Source organism: Cannabis sativa, chromosome 6, assembly GCF_029168945.1.
Source record: "Cannabis sativa cultivar Pink pepper isolate KNU-18-1 chromosome 6, ASM2916894v1, whole genome shotgun sequence".
NCBI classification, from domain to species: Eukaryota; Viridiplantae; Streptophyta; class Magnoliopsida; order Rosales; family Cannabaceae; genus Cannabis; species Cannabis sativa.
Genome location: NC_083606.1, coordinates 18,156,830 through 18,175,724, shown reverse-complemented (window position 1 = coordinate 18,175,724; position 18,895 = coordinate 18,156,830). Strand labels below are relative to the sequence as shown.

The 18,895-nt window shown below is 37.2% G+C and overlaps 1 protein-coding gene across 1 annotated transcript; it reads right to left on the bottom strand.

Moving 5' to 3' along the window:
- Positions 1–5,973: 5,973 nt before the first annotated feature.
- LOC115725273 (splicing factor SF3a60 homolog) lies at positions 5,974–11,416 on the bottom strand. Its single transcript, XM_030654728.2, has 12 exons — positions 11,096–11,416; positions 10,834–10,947; positions 10,478–10,582; positions 10,138–10,280; positions 9,949–10,045; positions 9,420–9,584; positions 8,662–8,733; positions 7,938–8,084; positions 7,761–7,838; positions 7,449–7,577; positions 7,174–7,320; positions 5,974–6,532 (listed from the first exon to the last, which is right to left on the bottom strand). Exons 1-12 carry the CDS (start codon positions 11,267–11,269, stop codon positions 6,386–6,388), a joined length of 1,518 nt encoding a protein of 505 aa, XP_030510588.1. The 5' UTR covers positions 11,270–11,416; the 3' UTR covers positions 5,974–6,385.
- Between the last annotated feature and the right edge of the window lie 7,479 nt (positions 11,417–18,895).

Sequence of the window (18,895 nt, the reverse complement as noted above, 5' to 3'; positions counted from 1 at the left end):
CATATAAGCTAAATAATACCCCTAGAGTTTAATAAAATCTCCGGAATTGAGAAATTATAACTCTAATATTTATTTCTAAATATTGGGGTCCAAAATTAAATAAAGTCACATATAATAATAAAATAATAAAAATTAGTGCTAATTGCCCGTACTAATCTAAATTACTAGAGCGGTCATTACAGAAACTGCCCATAAGCTCGTCAAGAAGGCTTCGCAGCACCACCAAATCCTTGGTCGTGGCGGCTGGGACATCTTGAAATCCTCATTCTTTCTTCCAATCTCTGCGATGAGGGGTAATGCCTGCCGCGGCGAGCTTTGTCAGAGAACGATTTATTTCTTTACTCAACTCTTTCCTCTTTTGTCCACTCTAATTCTCGTGAATACTTCCTTTAAACTTCTCGGGGACCTAAAACAAAGAGAATCAAGTATAAAACAATCCTAAAATTAGAAACAAATATTGAAAACTACACTAAAAAGTGACCCAAAACTTAGACTAAAAATAGTCTAACACCTTCGCGGGTCTTTTGCTTCGTGCGATTGGCGCAACGCTCACAGCTGGAGATGCCACGAGAGCTGGTGTTGTACAAAGGCTCTAGGAGCCACATTTATTGTTGTAGGCATTCCTTATTTAGAATAAGCTGGTGTTTCAATTAGATTTTGTGAATAAGTTGGGGGGACTTGAAATTGTACGCTTGGAGCAGGTGTCGAAGATCCCGTGGGTATCCCTAAGGGATACTGTACTTCGTAGGTGTAATTTGGTCCTCAAGATTGAAAATATCCACCAAATGTCGTGATCTGTGCTTCTTCAAGATTAATGTATTTTTGAGCCCTCTTTTGAAAATCTTACGGGCTGGTTGCACCTTCTTGTTGAAGCCCATTCCAAAAAAGAGTTTCCACTCTAATGCCAACTGTTGTTCGTCAATTACTTTCTTAATTTTGGACGCTTCTTTTTTAAATCTCTTTATAAAGGTCTTCAAAGTTTCCGTGGACAGTTACTTGATGTTAGTCAGAGCGCTAACTTCGAGGTTTATTTTTCTAGCAGCTACAAACTGTCTCTGAAAGTTAGTTTGGAACTTGTTCTAGTAGCTCACGAAACCTAGTTCTAACTTCTTGAACCATTCTTCTGTAGATCCTCCCAATGTTAACGGGAAGCACATGCACTTTGCATCATTACTCAATCTCAGCACCATCATTACCCTGTTAAATCGTGACAAATGGTTGTTGGGATCCGTGTCCCCTGTGTACTGAGTCATCTTTGGCATTTTGAAGTTCTTAGGGAGCTTAACCTCTAGGATGTTCCTAGCACATGGCTCTCTATCCTCACAACCAGATTCAGAATCGTCTCCTTTCTATCTTTAGGACTTTTTAGTAATGTTTCTTCTAAGGATGGCCAGTTCTGCCAGGATGCCTTCATTCAAAATTTCTTTAGCATTCACCGAGTCATTCTTTCGAGAGTTAATACGTGCCCTAAGGTCCTTTGTTTTTCTTTGATCTTCTCTCTTAAATCCATCGTCAGGTCTCGCTTGCTTTTCCCGCCCCTTCCTTTTTGTCCTTGATGTACAAATGTACTTTGACGTCCCCTTCTCTCCTGGGATCTGTGTTTCCTACGAGGAAACACATTCCCTTGCGGAAGATCCAAACGAACCTTGCGAGGGCCACGATGGGTTCTGCTCCCCCTAGGTACTGGCGTAGGGCTATCTTTTGTGACGGGAGGATCTTCGGAAGGGTATCGGATGGGACTAGGCACTTTTTCCTTTTGTTTTTTATTTCCTCGAGGTTGTGAGGGGCCTTCTTCGTAATCGTCGAGTGTTGGTGGAACAGGGGCTAGATTGACACGGAAGCTTGCCTGAGCCAAAGCTTGTTTCATGGCAGTTAACGCCTCTTGCATTTTCCTATTCATTTCTTTTTCCTCTGCCAACTTGACATTGTGCTTTGTGGCATGTTTTCTGAGTGAAACGAATTCTGCATACTCGTCTTGTTCACCCTCTTCGTAGGTTTTTCCTTCTAATGAATATTCAGGATTGTCAGTATCGCCTCCTTCATCATCCACTCGGGAGGCTACCCCCTCTTCTAGACGTGCTGGATCATCAGGCGGTTGTGGAGGCCACTAATTATTTCTTGTTACCACCATTCATATACTAGTTTGTTTGATTTGATTTTGTTTTATGAAAGCTTCCTACAACTCTCAATGAAAGCACCAAAATATTGACCGAGATTTTCGGCAACCACTAATTACGTATTAGCTAAGATGATTAAGAAAAATGGAGGAAAGATTTTTACATGGTTCCAGTATTAATGAATTGTAGTCCATGAGTCAATTTTATTTATGGTGGGATTTTTTTATCAGAGAATATTCAAGTTACAGTATAAGGGCTCACTTTAGTGCGTGAGTTTGAAAATTCCCTTTTCCATTACAGTTCCAAGTATTTATGGGGAAAAAGAAGGTTCAAAGGAGGGAAAGGGTACATCTCTCCTTGGTCTCTAGGTGCTACCTAGCCTCCGTGGTAGAAGTTTGGTGAGACAAGATTTGTCCCATGTGCGGCTGATGTGACGGTGCATAGCCATCACTTTACCTAGCCTAGGTGTAGGGGTGGCAAAACGTGTCATCGTGTCGTGTTCGTGTCATATGTTATGTGACCCGCTTTTATATTTCGTGTCAAGCGTGTCGACCCATTTTTTGACTCATGTCTAATTATATCAACCCTAACTCGACCCGTAAGAGATCGTGTCGCGTTCGTGTTGACCCACTATGACCCGTTTTGCTATTATTGAAGCTGAAATTGTAGAGAAAAATAATAGATTTAAGCTCCATTAGAAAATTTATATACATTTATATATAATTTGTTATAGATAATAAAAATTAAAAAAAATTAAAATATTTTTAATTCCATTTTAAAGAAAATTAAATTTAAAATTTTTTAACTTAACATTAAATCACTAAATATATATTTTTATATAATTATATTATTATTATTAATTTTTTATTTTATTATATTTTAAAAAATCGTGTCAAACGTGTCACATTTGTGTTAAGCGGGTCGTGTCGTGTTTGACCTGTTTTTATTTCGTGTCGACCCGTTTTTGACCCGCATCTAATTTTCTCAACCCTAACCCGTAAAATTCGTATCGTGTTCGTGTTCGTGTGCCGTGTCGAAACCCGTTTTGCCACCCCTACTTAGGTGAATGGGTCGTCAAAACAGTATGGCTTCGTAATGATGTTAATCATGTGCTACATTAGTCATATATAGTGATTTGATTCAGAATCCGTGTTAGGCGAATAGTTGAGTCCTGAAGGACCTCTAATCCGGGAGCGTGGCCCTTCAGAATGGCTGAAGTAATCTGTTCATTATGTATTTCCTTGGCCGCTTCGCCAGTCAGATCTTTAACTTTCTGCTCGAGGTCTTTATTCTTTTGCTCGAGATTCTAAAGAAGTGTACGGAGGTTGATCCTTTCCTCAATCAACTCGTTGGCTCATTTTGTTTCAGTCTCCAAGTCCTCTTGCAGTTTTTTCGTGGAAGGTGTCTCAGACAGCTTTTTTTCCAAGTCCTTAGCCTTTTTCTTGGATTAATAAAGCTGGTTGTTGATTTCACCCAGGGCAGTCTCTTTGTTCTTGACCTCGTCCTAAACTTTCTTCAACTCGGCTTTGTCCCCAATGGCTTGAGCAACTAAGGTCTTAGTACGAGAGTAAACGTACCCGGCCTGACAGTTTCGTACACTTAAATACTACATGTTTTTTTTCGACGGATTAAATACTTTAAGTTACATTTTTGTTACTTTAATTACTATTATTCTATTAAATCCTATTCAAATATAGGGGTATTTGAGGCATAACTACCTGATGTTTTAAATTTCATACACTTATATACCGCTTGTGTTTTCTTTTGGTGAATTAAATACTTAATGTTACATTTATATTACTTTCGTCACTACCAGTCTGTTAAATCTTATTAAAATAGACTAAGTTGACACGTGTCAATATATTAGTTGTCCATTCATATTTTCAATATGAAAACTTATTAAATAATTTTAAAATTTTTAAAATTGTACATAAAACATAATAAAAAATGTATATTTTTGTTAAGTATTTTTCAATAAAAAGCCTTATTAAATAATATTAAAATTTAAAAAATAACTATATAATATTTATTTAATTAATAAAATAATAAAAAAAAAATACTATTTACAAGTATATCTCTGTCCGTGTTTCTTATTCTTCTTCTCTTAGAATGTGATTGCCATTTTCTAATTTTATTATTATTTAGTTACTTTTTAATTTTAGAATTATTTAATAATTAATTTTATTGAAAATAAAAATAAACCACTAATATATTAACACATTTCAACATAATTTATTTTTAATAGGATTTAATGGACCAATAGCGATGAAAGTAATATAAATGTAATTTTTGATATTTAATCCGTTAGAATAAAAAATGTGGTATATAAGTGTATAAAATCTAAAACATCAAGTACTTATGCTACAAATACTCTAAATACTCTTTAAATCTAATTTAACAAAATAGTAATGATGGAAGTAACAAAAATATAACTTAAGATACTGATGCACCCTCTATTTGTTTCAGCATCCAGAAAATTTTTCTAATCTAATTTTTTTTTTCATATTCATGTACATAATAGCTATTTAAGATATCTTACAAAATTTTGAAAAATTCGAAATAATTTATAATATAAAAAATAATGTTCAAACAATCTATTTTAGACGCGCATAAAATAAAAGTCACGCGTGCAACACACTGCTTGAACGCAATTTTCGGCATGTTAAATTTTTCCGAATTTCTTAAAATTTTACAGGATGACTTAAATATGACCATGAAAAAAAAATTAACTAAAAAATTATTTCAGATACTAAAGCAAATAGAGATGTATCGGTATATCCATTTTAAGGGAGTACATTATAAAATTTAATATTAAACTGGAAAGTTTGACGGAAGAAATAATAAAATAATACCAAACACTAAGTGCATGTTTGACATCATAACTAAAAAACTGTTTTTTGTTTTTAAAAACAGAAAATTGTTTTTAAAAACAATTTGGCTTGTTTGGCCTTACTTTTTAAAAACAGTTTTCAGAAAACAAAGTTACAAAAAACAAGAATTTTGAAAACAACAAAATGTTGTTTTCTGTTCTAAAAACCAATTCACCTTTGGTCAATATTGTTTTTAAAAATCACTAACCAAACATGACTAGTGTTTTAAAAACTTCAAAAACTATTTTTTGTTCTCATTTCTAAAAACAATTTTTTAAAATAAAAAACAGAAAACAATACCAAACATGCTCTAATTAATCGAGGTTTTTCAGTATACATTTGAATATCAAACCTAGAGAAGAGAAATTCCATCAAATTGAAAAAATTGGTAAAATCAACCAATATTGGGCGGTGCTTCTTTTCCCTCGTTCTCTTGGCTTCGACAGTTGTTTTTAAAGGGAGTGTATGTGGTGCCTAATATGTTGGTAATTATCAGTTGTATAATTGATTATGTAAGTATGCCCTCGTTCTTATGAAAGTGCATAATTAAAACACAACCCTGTTTAACTTTTCAAGGCAGCATAGCCTGGTTAGTGCACATAGTTATGTACTGCAACACTAAAATGACATGATATGATTATATACGTAAAGCTTATTTTTGTGCTGGAAAGAACTATTTTAGATTCATAAACTTCTTATAGCCTGTTAAGCAGGCAGCATGAAACTAGTTTTTTCATGCAATATAAAGGGGAAAATGTGTAAGTGAGAGAAATTCAGAAATCAACAGTTATTTTCCAGTTAAACTTCTATGAGAAAGTAAAAAGCAATTTCACAAAGTCACAAAAATATAGTCCCAAGTACCTATAAATAAAGGAAACAATACCTTCTGCCAGGGCATATTTTCCAGTATCCAATAGCTCATAAACCTGCCAAAGAAGATGATAAGAAAGGTATTGATTAGTTCTTTAAATAATAATAAGAACATGTTGAGCAGGAGTGAGAAGTATGTTTCTCTATATCAGCAGTTCATGAGAGTCCTTTATTGTGCAATATCACTAAATTCTCCAATGTCTCTCCCCGTTTGAAACAATTTAATAGCTCAACAGTACAATATCTCCTTGTTTGCTATAAAATATAAGAAAAAGAAAAATTCAGTACCCCTGTAGTTTTCAGATACATTTAACATAGCACTGAGCCAATCTAATATTAGGAGAGTTGTACATAAAATCTACAATCCCAGCATTCCCCAACTCCAATTAGTAGTTGCCAAAATAACTATGCTTAAATGAATGGTGCAAGAGTTTGAGAGCCAGATGTGAGTCGCCACCCAAGGTAACAGGTCATAGGGACAAACGATGCTTATCCTGCTACTAGATTTTTTCCGGACTACTGCCTTTCTCATATCAGTCCCTGACGTTGAAGATCAGTGTAAGTCTTCTTGTTGTAGATGTTACCCTCTTTGTCTTCATACTCTTCTTCAAGATCTGGTCGCCACTTATTCACTCCTTGTCTTTCTTGTATCCTCTTCCATAGTTCTTTCGCTTCCTGCATCATAGAACGATTCATTACTTCAATAAATTACAGTAAAACTAATCAGGGGTTGCTGCCAATATGAATGCATATGAAATCCTCTTCCAACTCTCATCAGATAATATTACAAAGACTTTCACTACGAACCAAAAGAAAATTAACGAATATCTCTCCAAGTAGTTCATGCATTCAATAAACTGCTTAGAATTATTTTCAGTAAATTGTACATTGACTTTTTCATAGTCCACCATTACATCTATAAGATAAGGTGGCCACTACAGCTTTTAATCTCATTCGAGTCAAATCCCTCACTGCAGTATCACTTTAAATTTATCAAAATAAATTTGAAAACACCACCTTATTTTCTTATCTACCACCCCCAAACAAGAGATAGACATATTGCAACCAACATTTTAAAGAACTAGAACATCCCATTGCGAATCATTATTTCAAAATATCTTGTTAGCATCATAAGGTAATGCACCAACTCCACTAGTTTTGATAAATATAATGAATTGACCTAATAAAATCATCAACTAGAACACTCTTATCTCAAGTAAAGTGGGTCTTTCTGTAGATTTTAAAATCTTAATAATCCAACACACCCAAGGTATAACAAGAAAAATCGCCACAACAAAATATCAAGAAATTGATACCTCAATAGATGTGATTTCATTGAAATTCTTGGTGTTTGGTATGCCTAGGCAACGCATTCCATGTTGATGACGCCATTCCTTGAAATGCCGCTCAAAGGCACGACGGCCCCAATAACTGTAGTTTCCACATATCTCACACTTGAACTCCTGGATGCATAGATAGTTAGAATTGCATGAACTTAAAATGAGTTATAAAAATATATACTGCATGCACAAACTAACTCTAAAGATAAAATGACTGACTGTCCAAACCCCTTATTTATAATCCATATTACCTGGCCAAGGCCATGAAGTTTATACAGCCAATAAGGTATAGGCTTTCCATCCCAACCCATTGGCAATTTGAGAGGATTATAAATCTGCTGATCGTCGTCATCACTTTCAGTGTCAGCCTGTGTATCTTCCTGCAAGAGATTGGCGTGCAAATTTTGAAATTAGAAATCAGAGCAACCTCATTGACAAGCTTATATTAATGTGTTCGCCATGGAAATTCAACCATTTACAAAGTAGCTGCTTAAGAATTCTATGTGTGATACCCTCTTAACTTTAGATCTCATTTTATCCTCAAAAGTTGTAAAAGTACTCACCTCTTCTCGTTCTGCTTCAATTTCCTCATAGGTCAGAGCCTGCTTCTTCACAATATTGTCTTTTGTTCGATCAACTGTCTGCATAATGACACAGAAAACATTAAAATAGGGATTTTAAAAAAAGTGGGCAAGGGAATGGAAGGAAACAGGACAGAAAGTTATGTTATAGAGGCTAACCTCTTCCAGTAACTCGCAAAGTTTATTTATTTTCGCCTCCATCAGAGCAATTTCTTTGAAACTATTAACTGCACTAACCCCATTTTGCTCTTGACCACGTGAACCTTTAGCAAAATGTTTCTTATCTAACTTTTCAAGAGGTGTATCCTGCATGAAAGGGGAAAACGACAATCTATATTATTAAAAGAGTATTGGTTATCATCTGAATGACAGTTTAGTCAGCCACAAGAAGCTGCTCCAATCTAAGACATTGTACAGTGTGCAAACATAAAACTTGTAACAAGAGCAAACAGGTTCTAGTCACAGAGCATGAAACAGCTTTAGGAAATCGGAAGAAAAAGAACTGAACAGAACTCTGTTGAACTCGGGAGAAAGGGCTTGCTCCCAAATTTAATAAATGGGCTGGAAAAGTGATCCCAAACAAATGTACAAACTAATGGACAATAATCAATAGTAGGATCACAGAAATTAAGAAAGTTTTTGAGACACACAACAAGTAACCAGAAAGTTTTAAAGTTTCTTGTGAATAATCATAATATCATCCCAGTCAAATAGCTTGGGATGGTAAAATATTTATAAGTTCCAAGAGCACACACATGCACAAAAGGAGCGAACAAACTAGCATAAACAATGAGGGTAGCAATAGCACAAGCAGGGCACAAGAGAAAGAGAGAGAGAGAGAGAGAGAGAGAGAGAGAGAGAGAGAGAGAGAGAGTGCAATTACTTTTGTTAGAAAAAGCCTCTCAGCACGTTGTTGAACTGTACCTCCTGACTTTAGTCCTAATGCCGCCAATGCCTGAGACAATTCAAACACAGAAATGAAGCAAGGAAAATAACAGGCATAAAAATTGAAAAGAAGTTGAACATATGCATACAATCTCAACCTTTTCAACCGAAACATAAAATGTAAGCCAAAAAGATAGAGACAATGATGAAACAATAGAGTTAGCATATATGTGATGGAACTTCCTTAGTTAGAAACTTTCGATCTTGGAAATCAAACACAAACAATGAAATCCCTCAAAGAAATACTTTATTGGTTATAGTCGCAAAAAAATCAGCTAGCATTCGAGAGGCTAGACTCCCCAAAATACAGCCTTTCAAGAGGGTTGTTCTCACCTTAGACCAAGTCTATTCTATTCCCAAGCTAGCTGAAATGAATCCCTCACCCTTATATTTATAGGATTTGGTCATTATACAAAAAGACAACCCAACCCCTCAACTTAAAACAGCCACTAATACAAAAATAGGGAAAAATTACTAAGAGACCTGAATACAAAACAACCCCTGCCCAAAGCTATTTTCTCGGTCTCCTAGAGTAAACAAAGTGTATTGGGATTTATCAATATGGTATCTAGTAAGGAATCATAGAAACAAGTAAAAAATGAACAAGAAATAAACATAAACAAGTCAGGGGAAAGAAATGTAGCATCCAATACTCTAAAATTTTATACTGCCTATAAAGAAAAGAAATGCCTTTACCTCCTTTAACTTTTCAGGACCCACTACCATCAGCTCTTCAACTGAGTTATAATAATCAAGATCAATCACAGCATGCCAATCCGGTACAAGTCCATTTCCTTGACCTTCACCCTCCCATCCTTCTATTAGACCATTTTCCCATTGCTCTTCAAATTCTGTTATAAGCTGTGCAACAAAATGAGATTGTAGAGAAAAATTAAAACATGTACAAGTTATCTTGCAAGTGAAAAAAGTTAAAAATAATAGTCACTTAGAATAATGAATGCAAATTTTTTAAAAAATCCAACCAAACCATTAGTAGTGATTGTCAAAAAATTTCAACCTAAATCATAGTTGTGAATTTATGGCAATTAGGATACATGTGACTGCGTTAGATGTTAATAATAGTCTTAATTCCTATTTCAACTTAAATTAGAAAGAAATTAAATTGGGTGACCAACATGCAAAACCTTCAGTCATGCTTAAAAAAAGTGTTCACATTAGTCAAATGATCTATCAAAGGAAAAAAGAGACATCGTATTAAGAGAACCTTTGAGAATATTCTATCAAGATCTTGCAGAGGCTCTGTACGCTGGAAAAAATATGTCAGGTACTCCAGTAGATTTTCTATGTATTCCTTGTATTGCCTGTAGCGACCAAAAGTACAAACATTTCAAATTTAATGTAAGAAACCAAACTACTAAGGGACAAAAAAACAAAAACTACCATAGTAGGCTACCTTGTCAACTTCAGCTTCCGAGGAATTTTATGTGGTTGTGAAAAAACATTAAGGTAAGTAGAGTAATCAATATGATCTCCAAATTTGGAATTGATATACTGATTATATAATTCGTGCAAATCAAGATATCGTCCGAAAGCTTCCTGAAAACAAAAAAATATCAACTCATATTACAACCAAAATAAACACTTAATAAGATGCACTCACTCAAGCAGGCATCAGATGTAATTTGGTGTGTACACAATTCATTTATATGCTCAAATATGATTGAAAACGGATACATATCTTTACTTTATAGAATTTTGTTAGGAAATTAACGGAAAATGAAAGAAGATAATACCTCCCCACTGAATTCAATTAATGGTTCCTCCTTCAGAAGCGCTTCAAAGTCCTCATTAGGATCAACAACGCGTGCAGCTGGATGCCTCCTGTGGTATTCACGAATCTGCATACGTTGGAACAAACACATGACACAACCATTGTTAATTTTTATTTTTTTTTTCCAAAGCAACTACTCAGTCAGCACTTCATAGTTTTTATTGCTCAACCATTTTCAAAATTGTAGACAAACCCACAAATAGGTACTCAATTTCAATGGTCGAAGAAAAATAAAAACTCAGAAAAACATAAACATAATTGCAGCCATGAATGTAGTAGTAACTAAAGGCTTAAGAGCATAATCAATAAGATTGATACCTCTTTTAATCTATCATAAAATGCACTAAACACATTGGTTCCCGTTGCGGTTTGGCCCCCAAGAGCTGCAATTTCATCCTTCCTTGCATTATCCTTATCTTCATATATATCAACCTGAAGAAAAAGGACAAACAAATCAGGCATAGCTCTGAAAACATTGTGATATAATGGTAATTTAAGATTTCACCCAAAGTGCACATGGCTTAAGATTGGAGAATTATAAGAAAATGAATGCATTTTATAGTGAAATCCGAGGGTTTACCAGTTTTTCAGTTGTGACGGTGATAGTGTCGATCATATGGTGGACACGGTGGCTCTGAAACAAGCGGTCCTTGTTGCTGGATGGGTCGGTCTGGAGTTCCTTCACTATGAGGCGCTCGAGCCGCTCCACCTCCTCATGAGCTGACCTAGTCACTTCCAATAAGGTCGACGACATGGCCGAGTGATCGAAAGTCCAGTTAGGGTTTCACACTTTCTCAAACTCGAGGGCTTTTGGAGGGAGAAGAAGTTGGAGAAGGTTACAGAGAAAGAGTATTACGTATCGATATTAAACGACAAGTCCATATAAAACGATTTGTCGTATTTAGCTCCAAACTTTGATGGGGAGTAGTGATATTTTTAAAAAAAAAAAAAAAGGAAAAAGGAGAGTTTTTTTTTTTTGAAAAATGCGTTTATAAATAAAATTGAAGTTAGACCTCATGGTCATTACAAAATATATTAATAGGTATAGTAGATATCTCTACAATACCATATCTCTACAATACCTGTAATATTGTTGGCAAACGCCCATTTGGCCACATTATGGGCCGCGTAGTTACAGTTTTTAGCAATGTAAGAAAAATTACAATTAGTCATAAAAGTAGAGAGGAGCTTGCAATGACGTACATAGTTCTCAATCCCCCAAGTAGAGTCATCCCCTTTTAAGTTCTTGATAACAATCTCTGAATCACTCTCCACCAAAATAAAAGGATGATGCAATGAGACCGCCGTCTCCATGGCTAAAAGACAGGCCGCAGCTTCTCCAGTGAGTGGGTCAGAGAAGTTTAGCCTTTTTGCCACTACCCACAAAACTGATTCACTATGGTCTCTCGCAATCGCCACAGCACACATAGTTTCACCTCCGACTTTGACATCGCAGTTGATTTTAACCCAATCTTCCGGCAGCGCAGACCAAGCCTGAGTCCCAACAGACTGTGGAGGGGAAAGGAGGCAGGAGCCATAATCTGTGTAACAAGAAGAAATAGAGTCAATATAGTGTTTAATGTTACCCATTGATTTATTATGTACCTTGTCGTTGCGGGCCCTCCAAATCGTATCTACCACGATCGAGGCATAGAGGAACAACTCATCAGTATCAACTCCTCTGGATTTAAGATTCCATATAAAAGTAACCCAGTCCCACATTCGGGCTCCTGAATCCAGAACAGCCATAACCCCCCAAGGAGAAGATCGCCAAAGGTGGAAGGCAAAGTTGCAATACAGGAACAAGTGCTCTGTGGTCTCCTCAGCCTCCCCACAAATAGGGCAAGAAACCTCCTCAAAACCCATTCTCTTAGCAAGAGGGGCTCTTAAGGGTAGAGCATTGGAAAGGATAATCCACCAATGGACCTTATGATGCTCCAAAATCTTTGAGTTCCAAAGTTTGTTCCATAGAGCCGGCGCAATGTTGCACAAAGGAGCTCGATCAAGGGCTTGAATAAGATAGGCAGACTTGGTTGAAAACAGACCATTTGATTCTTTTGTCCAGACCCATCTATCCCTTCCCTAGCCACTCGGATTACCGCCTCTTAAGATGTTACTAACAGTTTCTCGGTCAAAAAGGTTGTGTAGCTTGTGTGTGTCCCAATTTCCATCAAGTAAAAGTAAGTCCGACACTTTCTCCAAGCCCTGCTGTTGACGATAATTGGATTTAGGGTAAAAATTCGTACCATGGATAACCCAAGGGTATCCCAAATACTTGTCTCTCTCCCATCGGCTATTAGCTTGCACGCCCCTTTTCTTAAAATCTCTTTAGATCGCACCACATTTCTCCAAAACCAAGAATCAGAGCTCTTAACCTCACAATCAAAAAATTGTTTACCCTTAAGGTACTTAGATTTGAGAACTTTACAGCACAACAACTGTTCCTCAGTAAGCAGAGCCCAACCCCACTTGGCCAGCAATGCCTGGTTCATCTCAACAGTCTTTCTAAAGCCAAGCCCCCCACGGGACTTGGGAAGGCACAACTGGTCCCAGGCTTTAAGACATATGCCTCTATTACCTTGTTCACAGCCCCACCAGAAGTCCCTCACCATACCATCAATCCTAGATGCAAGCTTTTCAGAAAGTTTTGTCGTCTGCATCGTGTAGACAGGCAAAGCAAGCCCCACTGATTTGATCAACGTAGCACGATTGATAACAATTTTAATTTCCACCCATGGAGTTTTGACACCTAGTTATCAAGGATGAAGTTAAAATCTGCATCCTTTTGGCGGGATCTAAAAAGCGGGAGACCCAAATAGTTTATGTTACCCATTTCACAGTTCAATCCCAGAGCTTGTCTGATGCCTCGTTTCATACCTTCACTTGTGTTACTGCTAAAGAAAATGGAAGTTTTGAGCTTATTAATTCTCTGACCAGACCAATCACAAAATTTTTCCAGGCAATGCCACATACCCCTTGCTTCTTCAAGGTTTGCCCTGCCAACAAGGATCTGATCATCGGTAAAGAAAAGATGGGAGAGTTTGGGGCCCTCTCTGCTTAGCTTTATACCACTTATGGTACTGTTATCAAGGGCATGCTCAAGGATGCGCGAGAGGATTTCAGCAACCCAAATAAAGATGTACGGAGATAGGGGGTCTCCTTGTCTAATGCCACACTCTGGGGTCAAACTGTTAAATTTCCTTCCGTTGAGAAAAAGGTTGAAGGAAGTTGTTGTGATACACTGGCGTACCCAGTGGCAGAACTTGTCAGGGCCTTGAAACTACACAGAACGTGGTCAATAAATTGCCAACTAAGTTTGTCGTACGCCTTAACCAGGTCAATCTTAATTGCAAAAAACCCCTCTTTCCATTTTTTCCTCTTGAAAGAATGTATGATCTCTTGGATTAAAACGTTATTATCTTGGATGTTCCAGCCCGGGACAAAAGCTGCTTGAGTAGGATAAATCAATCTGGGCAGGAACACTTTGATTCTATTTGCAATGATTTTCGAGATCACCTTATAAATCACATTGCACAAAGAGATGGGTCTGAACTGTGATACTTTTTTAGGGTTAGGGACCTTAGGAATGAGAGCAATATTTGTAGCATTAAAGCCTCTATGCATATTCCCTGACTGGAAAAAGTCCACAACTGCATCACAGAAGTCTTGTCCCACAGAGTTCCAGTAGTGTTTGAAGAAGAGAACTGACATACCATCTGGACCCGGAGCCTTCAAGCTTCCCATAGAGAATAGTGTTTGTCTAATTTCCTCGTGGCCTGGGATCACATCAAGCTCAGACTGCTCCAAAGGGGAGAGATGATCATGGATTAGGTAGTCTAAGCTCTCTAGAGGGCCCTGAGGTGGGTTTTTGAAAATATCACCCAGAAAACCAGTAAACTCATTACCAATCTATTCTTTATTAGTTATCCACACACCATCCTTGTTCAAGATACTATCTACCGAGTTATGAATCGTGGTGGAAATGAAGAAAAAATTAGTACACTTATCACCATCCCTAATCCAAGAAACCCTGGATCTCTGTTGCCAGTGAATTGCTTTCCGCCTTAAAGCCTCATTAAGCTCTTTCCTCACCTCAACTTCCGTAGCCCAAATTCTGTCACCAGTAGGCAAACTTTGGATAGCTTGTAATTGACCCTCCAACTTAGAGATGCAAGAATCCAACTTACCAAATTGCACCCGGTTCCAATTACTCAGGGCCAAGCGGGTCGCACCAACTTTCTTAAACACTCTAGCAGGGGCCCAATCATGGGAAACAGACCCCCACGCTTAATCCACCACCAAGGAACTACGAGGGTCCTTTGTCCACCAAGTTTCAAAGCAGAAAGGCCTTTTGGCGTTAGAGACCGAAAAGTCGGTATTAATAAAGAGGGGTCGATGGTCAGAATTACAGGTGGTGAGAGACCGAACGACCGTCTTAGGAAAGATTTGCAGCCAACCATTATTTACAAGTGCTTTGTCCAGGGCCGACTTAATGTGATTAGCACCGTCTCTATGGTTGTCCCAAGTCATGATATCCCCTTTAATAGGCAAATCAACCAGCGCCTGACAGTTAATTAACTCCGAAATGAAGTGGATAAATTGATCCCTCCCCTTAGACCCAACCCGCTCCGAGTTGCTCAGAACAAAATTTACATCGCCTAAGATTAACCAAGGGCCACCAAATTTTTCACCATTAACCATCAAGCTAGACCAAAATTTCTTCTTTTCATGGAAGTACGGAGGACCGTAAACACAAGAAAACAACCAGGGGATCCTTACAGGGTCAGAGTACACAAAACCGGTAATCTGATTTTTAAAAACATTAATACTTTCAAATTCAAAGCCCTCTTTCCAAGCTAAAATTAATCCCCCCGCACATCCCACAGCTGGCACAACAATATTATGATAAGAGTTGAACTTTATATCTTGCTCCACTTTTTTTTTAAAAAAAAAATAAAAATAAAATGTTAATATGGGTTGTTGAAATTAATTTAGTATAAGATGATTATAATTATTTTTTTTTATCTCGTGAATTTACGATGTACATATTCACAAACAAACAACATAGAAACCTTCTCGAATCAAGATAACTTATCGGATTAACCGAAAGAGATGTTTTGTTAAATCATAAACAGCTAAAATAAATAAGAAAAATATAGGATAAAATTACCCTTAAAAATTTAGACAATAAAATTATAACTTTTTAAAACAATACACTAGAAAAGCTAGAACATTAGCTTGTAACACTAAAAAAAATATAGAAACATATGAGATAAGATGAAAAAAAAACATAACTAAGCCAATTACAACTCTATACAAAAAGTTATAAGGACTAAAAATGATTAAATAAAGTGTTACAATCCAAAACACAAAAATAAAATAAAGAGAAGAAAAGAGATGAGTACTAGAGTTACAATTCAAAACATGAACATACAAATAAATGTAAAGCAATATGACAACATGGAAGAGGTTTCAATGGTTACATTTTTATTGTAACCATCATGGTTACATTTTTTTAAGCCATTGGATTACTATTAAATGGTTTTGTTTAGCTATCCGGAGCTCCTGTCTCGCCTCATCTCCAGAAACCGGAGTCAGCACAATATTGGGAGGGGCAGTGTGTTCCTCCATGGGGGAGACCCCGCCATCGAGACCGTGGGCCGGAGTATCAGCTCTCCGTGGCCGTTTGGGCTTCTCCTGGGCAACCATTTTGCCTTTGCGTTTGCGAATCAGAGCAATTTCTTGCTCTTCTTCACCTTCTTCAACTTCCTCAGGAAGAGCCCGGTGCCCTCCTTCACCTTCTTCAACTTCCTCAGAAAAGCTCCATTGCTTTTCTTGACCTTCTCCCGGGAGCACCTCATCATCCACTAAGTCAAATAGTGTCTGGAGGAGCACTGGAAGAAATCTTCAGAGGGGGGGCCATCTGGGAAGAAGTAAAGGGAGGGGGAGCCTCAGGAATGTGAACCCCGGCAAGTTCGGCCAAAATAGCGTCCATGGAAGCACCTGCTACAACAAAAGAAAGAAAGCAAGTGTTAGAACATCCGTGGGAAACCACCAACACTCAGATATGACAAGCAAGCTAATCCTACCCTGACTCTTTAGTTCGGCCCTAGCAAAGTTCCGAATTTTGATGCTGGCAGCATCATCTCTGAGATAGCTGTCCGAAGGCCGGAACTAGCTGGATGTAATATAAGCTGAAGGGCCTAAGGGGACGGGCTCCGGAGGACCAGAACCCATCCGGGACCGACCTAGGAAATCTCCTAAGTTGGAAAAAAAAAAAACTCCTTCAAATGGTCTCCCCACCGGGTCGAGGGCATCCTAAACCTATAAAGATGCTCATCGAACCCTACAGGCCTAAGACTGGCATACTCGCCAACAGAAGGGACGTAATGAACTGCTAAAGGAGACTTACCACTGGAGCCGGAAGTGCTGGCACCAGGAGCCCCAGTGTTCGGCTCCTGAGCCGAAGGCTGTGGCCTGTGAGCCCTTCTCTCCGCTGAGTCCCCAATATGAAGGGGCTTCCCGGCGATCGCCTGGCTTCTTCTCTCGACCGGGCTCCCCACGCGAAGTGGCCTCCCAGAAGCTGCCTGGGCCTTAGAATATGTTGGAAATTATTTTACCAGGATCTTAGATCTACTCACAAGTATGTTTATTAACATCCTAAATATGAACTTTCTAAAACGATAAATTAAACACATATAAAGTTTAAGAAACCTTACATTGGGTGCAGCGGAATAATATGACTCCTTCCGTTCAGATATCTAGCCCTTGATTCCTTTCTGTAGCAGAGCATTATCAATATCTGAACCTGGATCTCTTTCTCTGAATCTTTGATGCTGAAACTCCTTTGCTGATGATCTTTCTTCACGATCTTCCTCACTATGATTGAGGTATCACTTGATGTGTGTGGGCACTACTCATACACTAAGAAATTTCGAAATTTCAATGGAAGAAGAAAGAAGAAGTGGCAGCTAAAGATAGGGAGAGAGAAGGCTTAGTTTTTCTGATTCAGAAAGTGTCAGAAGAAAAGTCTCTTTTTTTCTGAAGCCTTCACTATCTATTTATAGCATTCCACTAGGGTTAGGTTTGAATTATATGGCATTAAAATAATGAAAAAAACAACTTAAAAAACTACAATAGGTGGCCGGCCAAGCATTAGTGGATTGGGCCTTGGGTTTTGCAATTTTGCAATTTTAACACCTTTTGTATCCGATTTTCTCAAAAATGCCAATTTCCTAATTCAACCATTTAAATGCCAATTCTAACTATTTAATAACTATAAATAATTATTAAATAATATTGTCATTTATCATATTTATTAATTGAACCATACAAAGTATCATAATTAACAAATATGCCCCTATAAACTCTTTCTTTACAATTTCGCCCTTACTTAGTGAAAATTTCACAAATAGACATAGTCTAATTTGAGAATTATAATTGATTAATCAAAACCAATTACATGAGTCTTACAAGCAATATTATCTCAACTAGTGGGGGGACCATGGGTCTATATAACCGAGCTTCCAATAAGTAGATCAAGAATTTAGCACTAAAATTCACTAACTTATTAATTCTTCGTTGAATCCACGCATAGAACTTAGAATTGCACTCTCAGTATATAGAATGCTCTATATGTTCCACCATATAGACACATCATTAGTTATCCATTGTTATAATCCTAATTTGATCAATGATCCTCTATATGAATGATCTACACTGTAAAGGGATTAAATTACCGTTACACCCTACAATGTATTTATTCCTTAAAACACTTGAACCCGTATAAATGATATTTCCGCTAATGTGAAATGAGTACTCCACCATTTATGTTCGTTTGGTCAAGCTCGAAAGAGATCATCCTTTGCTTACTATTCGCCAGATAGAAGCTATAGATTCCATGTTTATGCTAGCGCTCCCACTCAATTGCACTACCGTGTTCCCAAAATGTACGTATCACCCTGACCTAAAAGTAGGCTTAACTAACAAATCAAAGAACACGAATAGCCTCTCGAGATTGAGCCTAATCATATCAGGATTAAGATCATTTGATCTAGGATCAACTAGGCGATATTGACTTGAATATATATTACGGTAAGTTTAATAAATCTAAGTCAAAGTTCAATATCAGTCCCTTCCGATGCATACTCCATGCATCCAACCTGAGCTTTACTTTAACCAATGTTCTGGAAAGAACATAGTATTTCTCCAAATACAAGTAAACTCTTGTTGTAGATTATCATATCAGTAAAACCCTGTGTCTGATAAATCTAGGAAACTTTATTCACATAGTCATGTTTACTTTCCAATGTGTTGACGACACAATAAACAGGATCAAGTATGTGAAAAGGGTTTCAGATGAATTTATACATTATGTACA

Bases quoted from the DNA above. Each gene is read 5' to 3' on its own strand.
- LOC115725273 (XM_030654728.2), bottom strand. From the start codon at position 11,269: ATGTCGTCGACCTTATTGGAAGTGACTAGGTCAGCTCATGAGGAGGTG. The intron at 8,734-9,419 runs GTAAAGGCATTT...GAATTGTCTCAG, and splicing joins GTCCTGAAAAGTTAAAGGAG to GCATTGGCGGCATTAGGACT. The intron at 7,839-7,937 runs GTTAGCCTCTAT...GTCATTATGCAG, and splicing joins TTTGCGAGTTACTGGAAGAG to ACAGTTGATCGAACAAAAGA.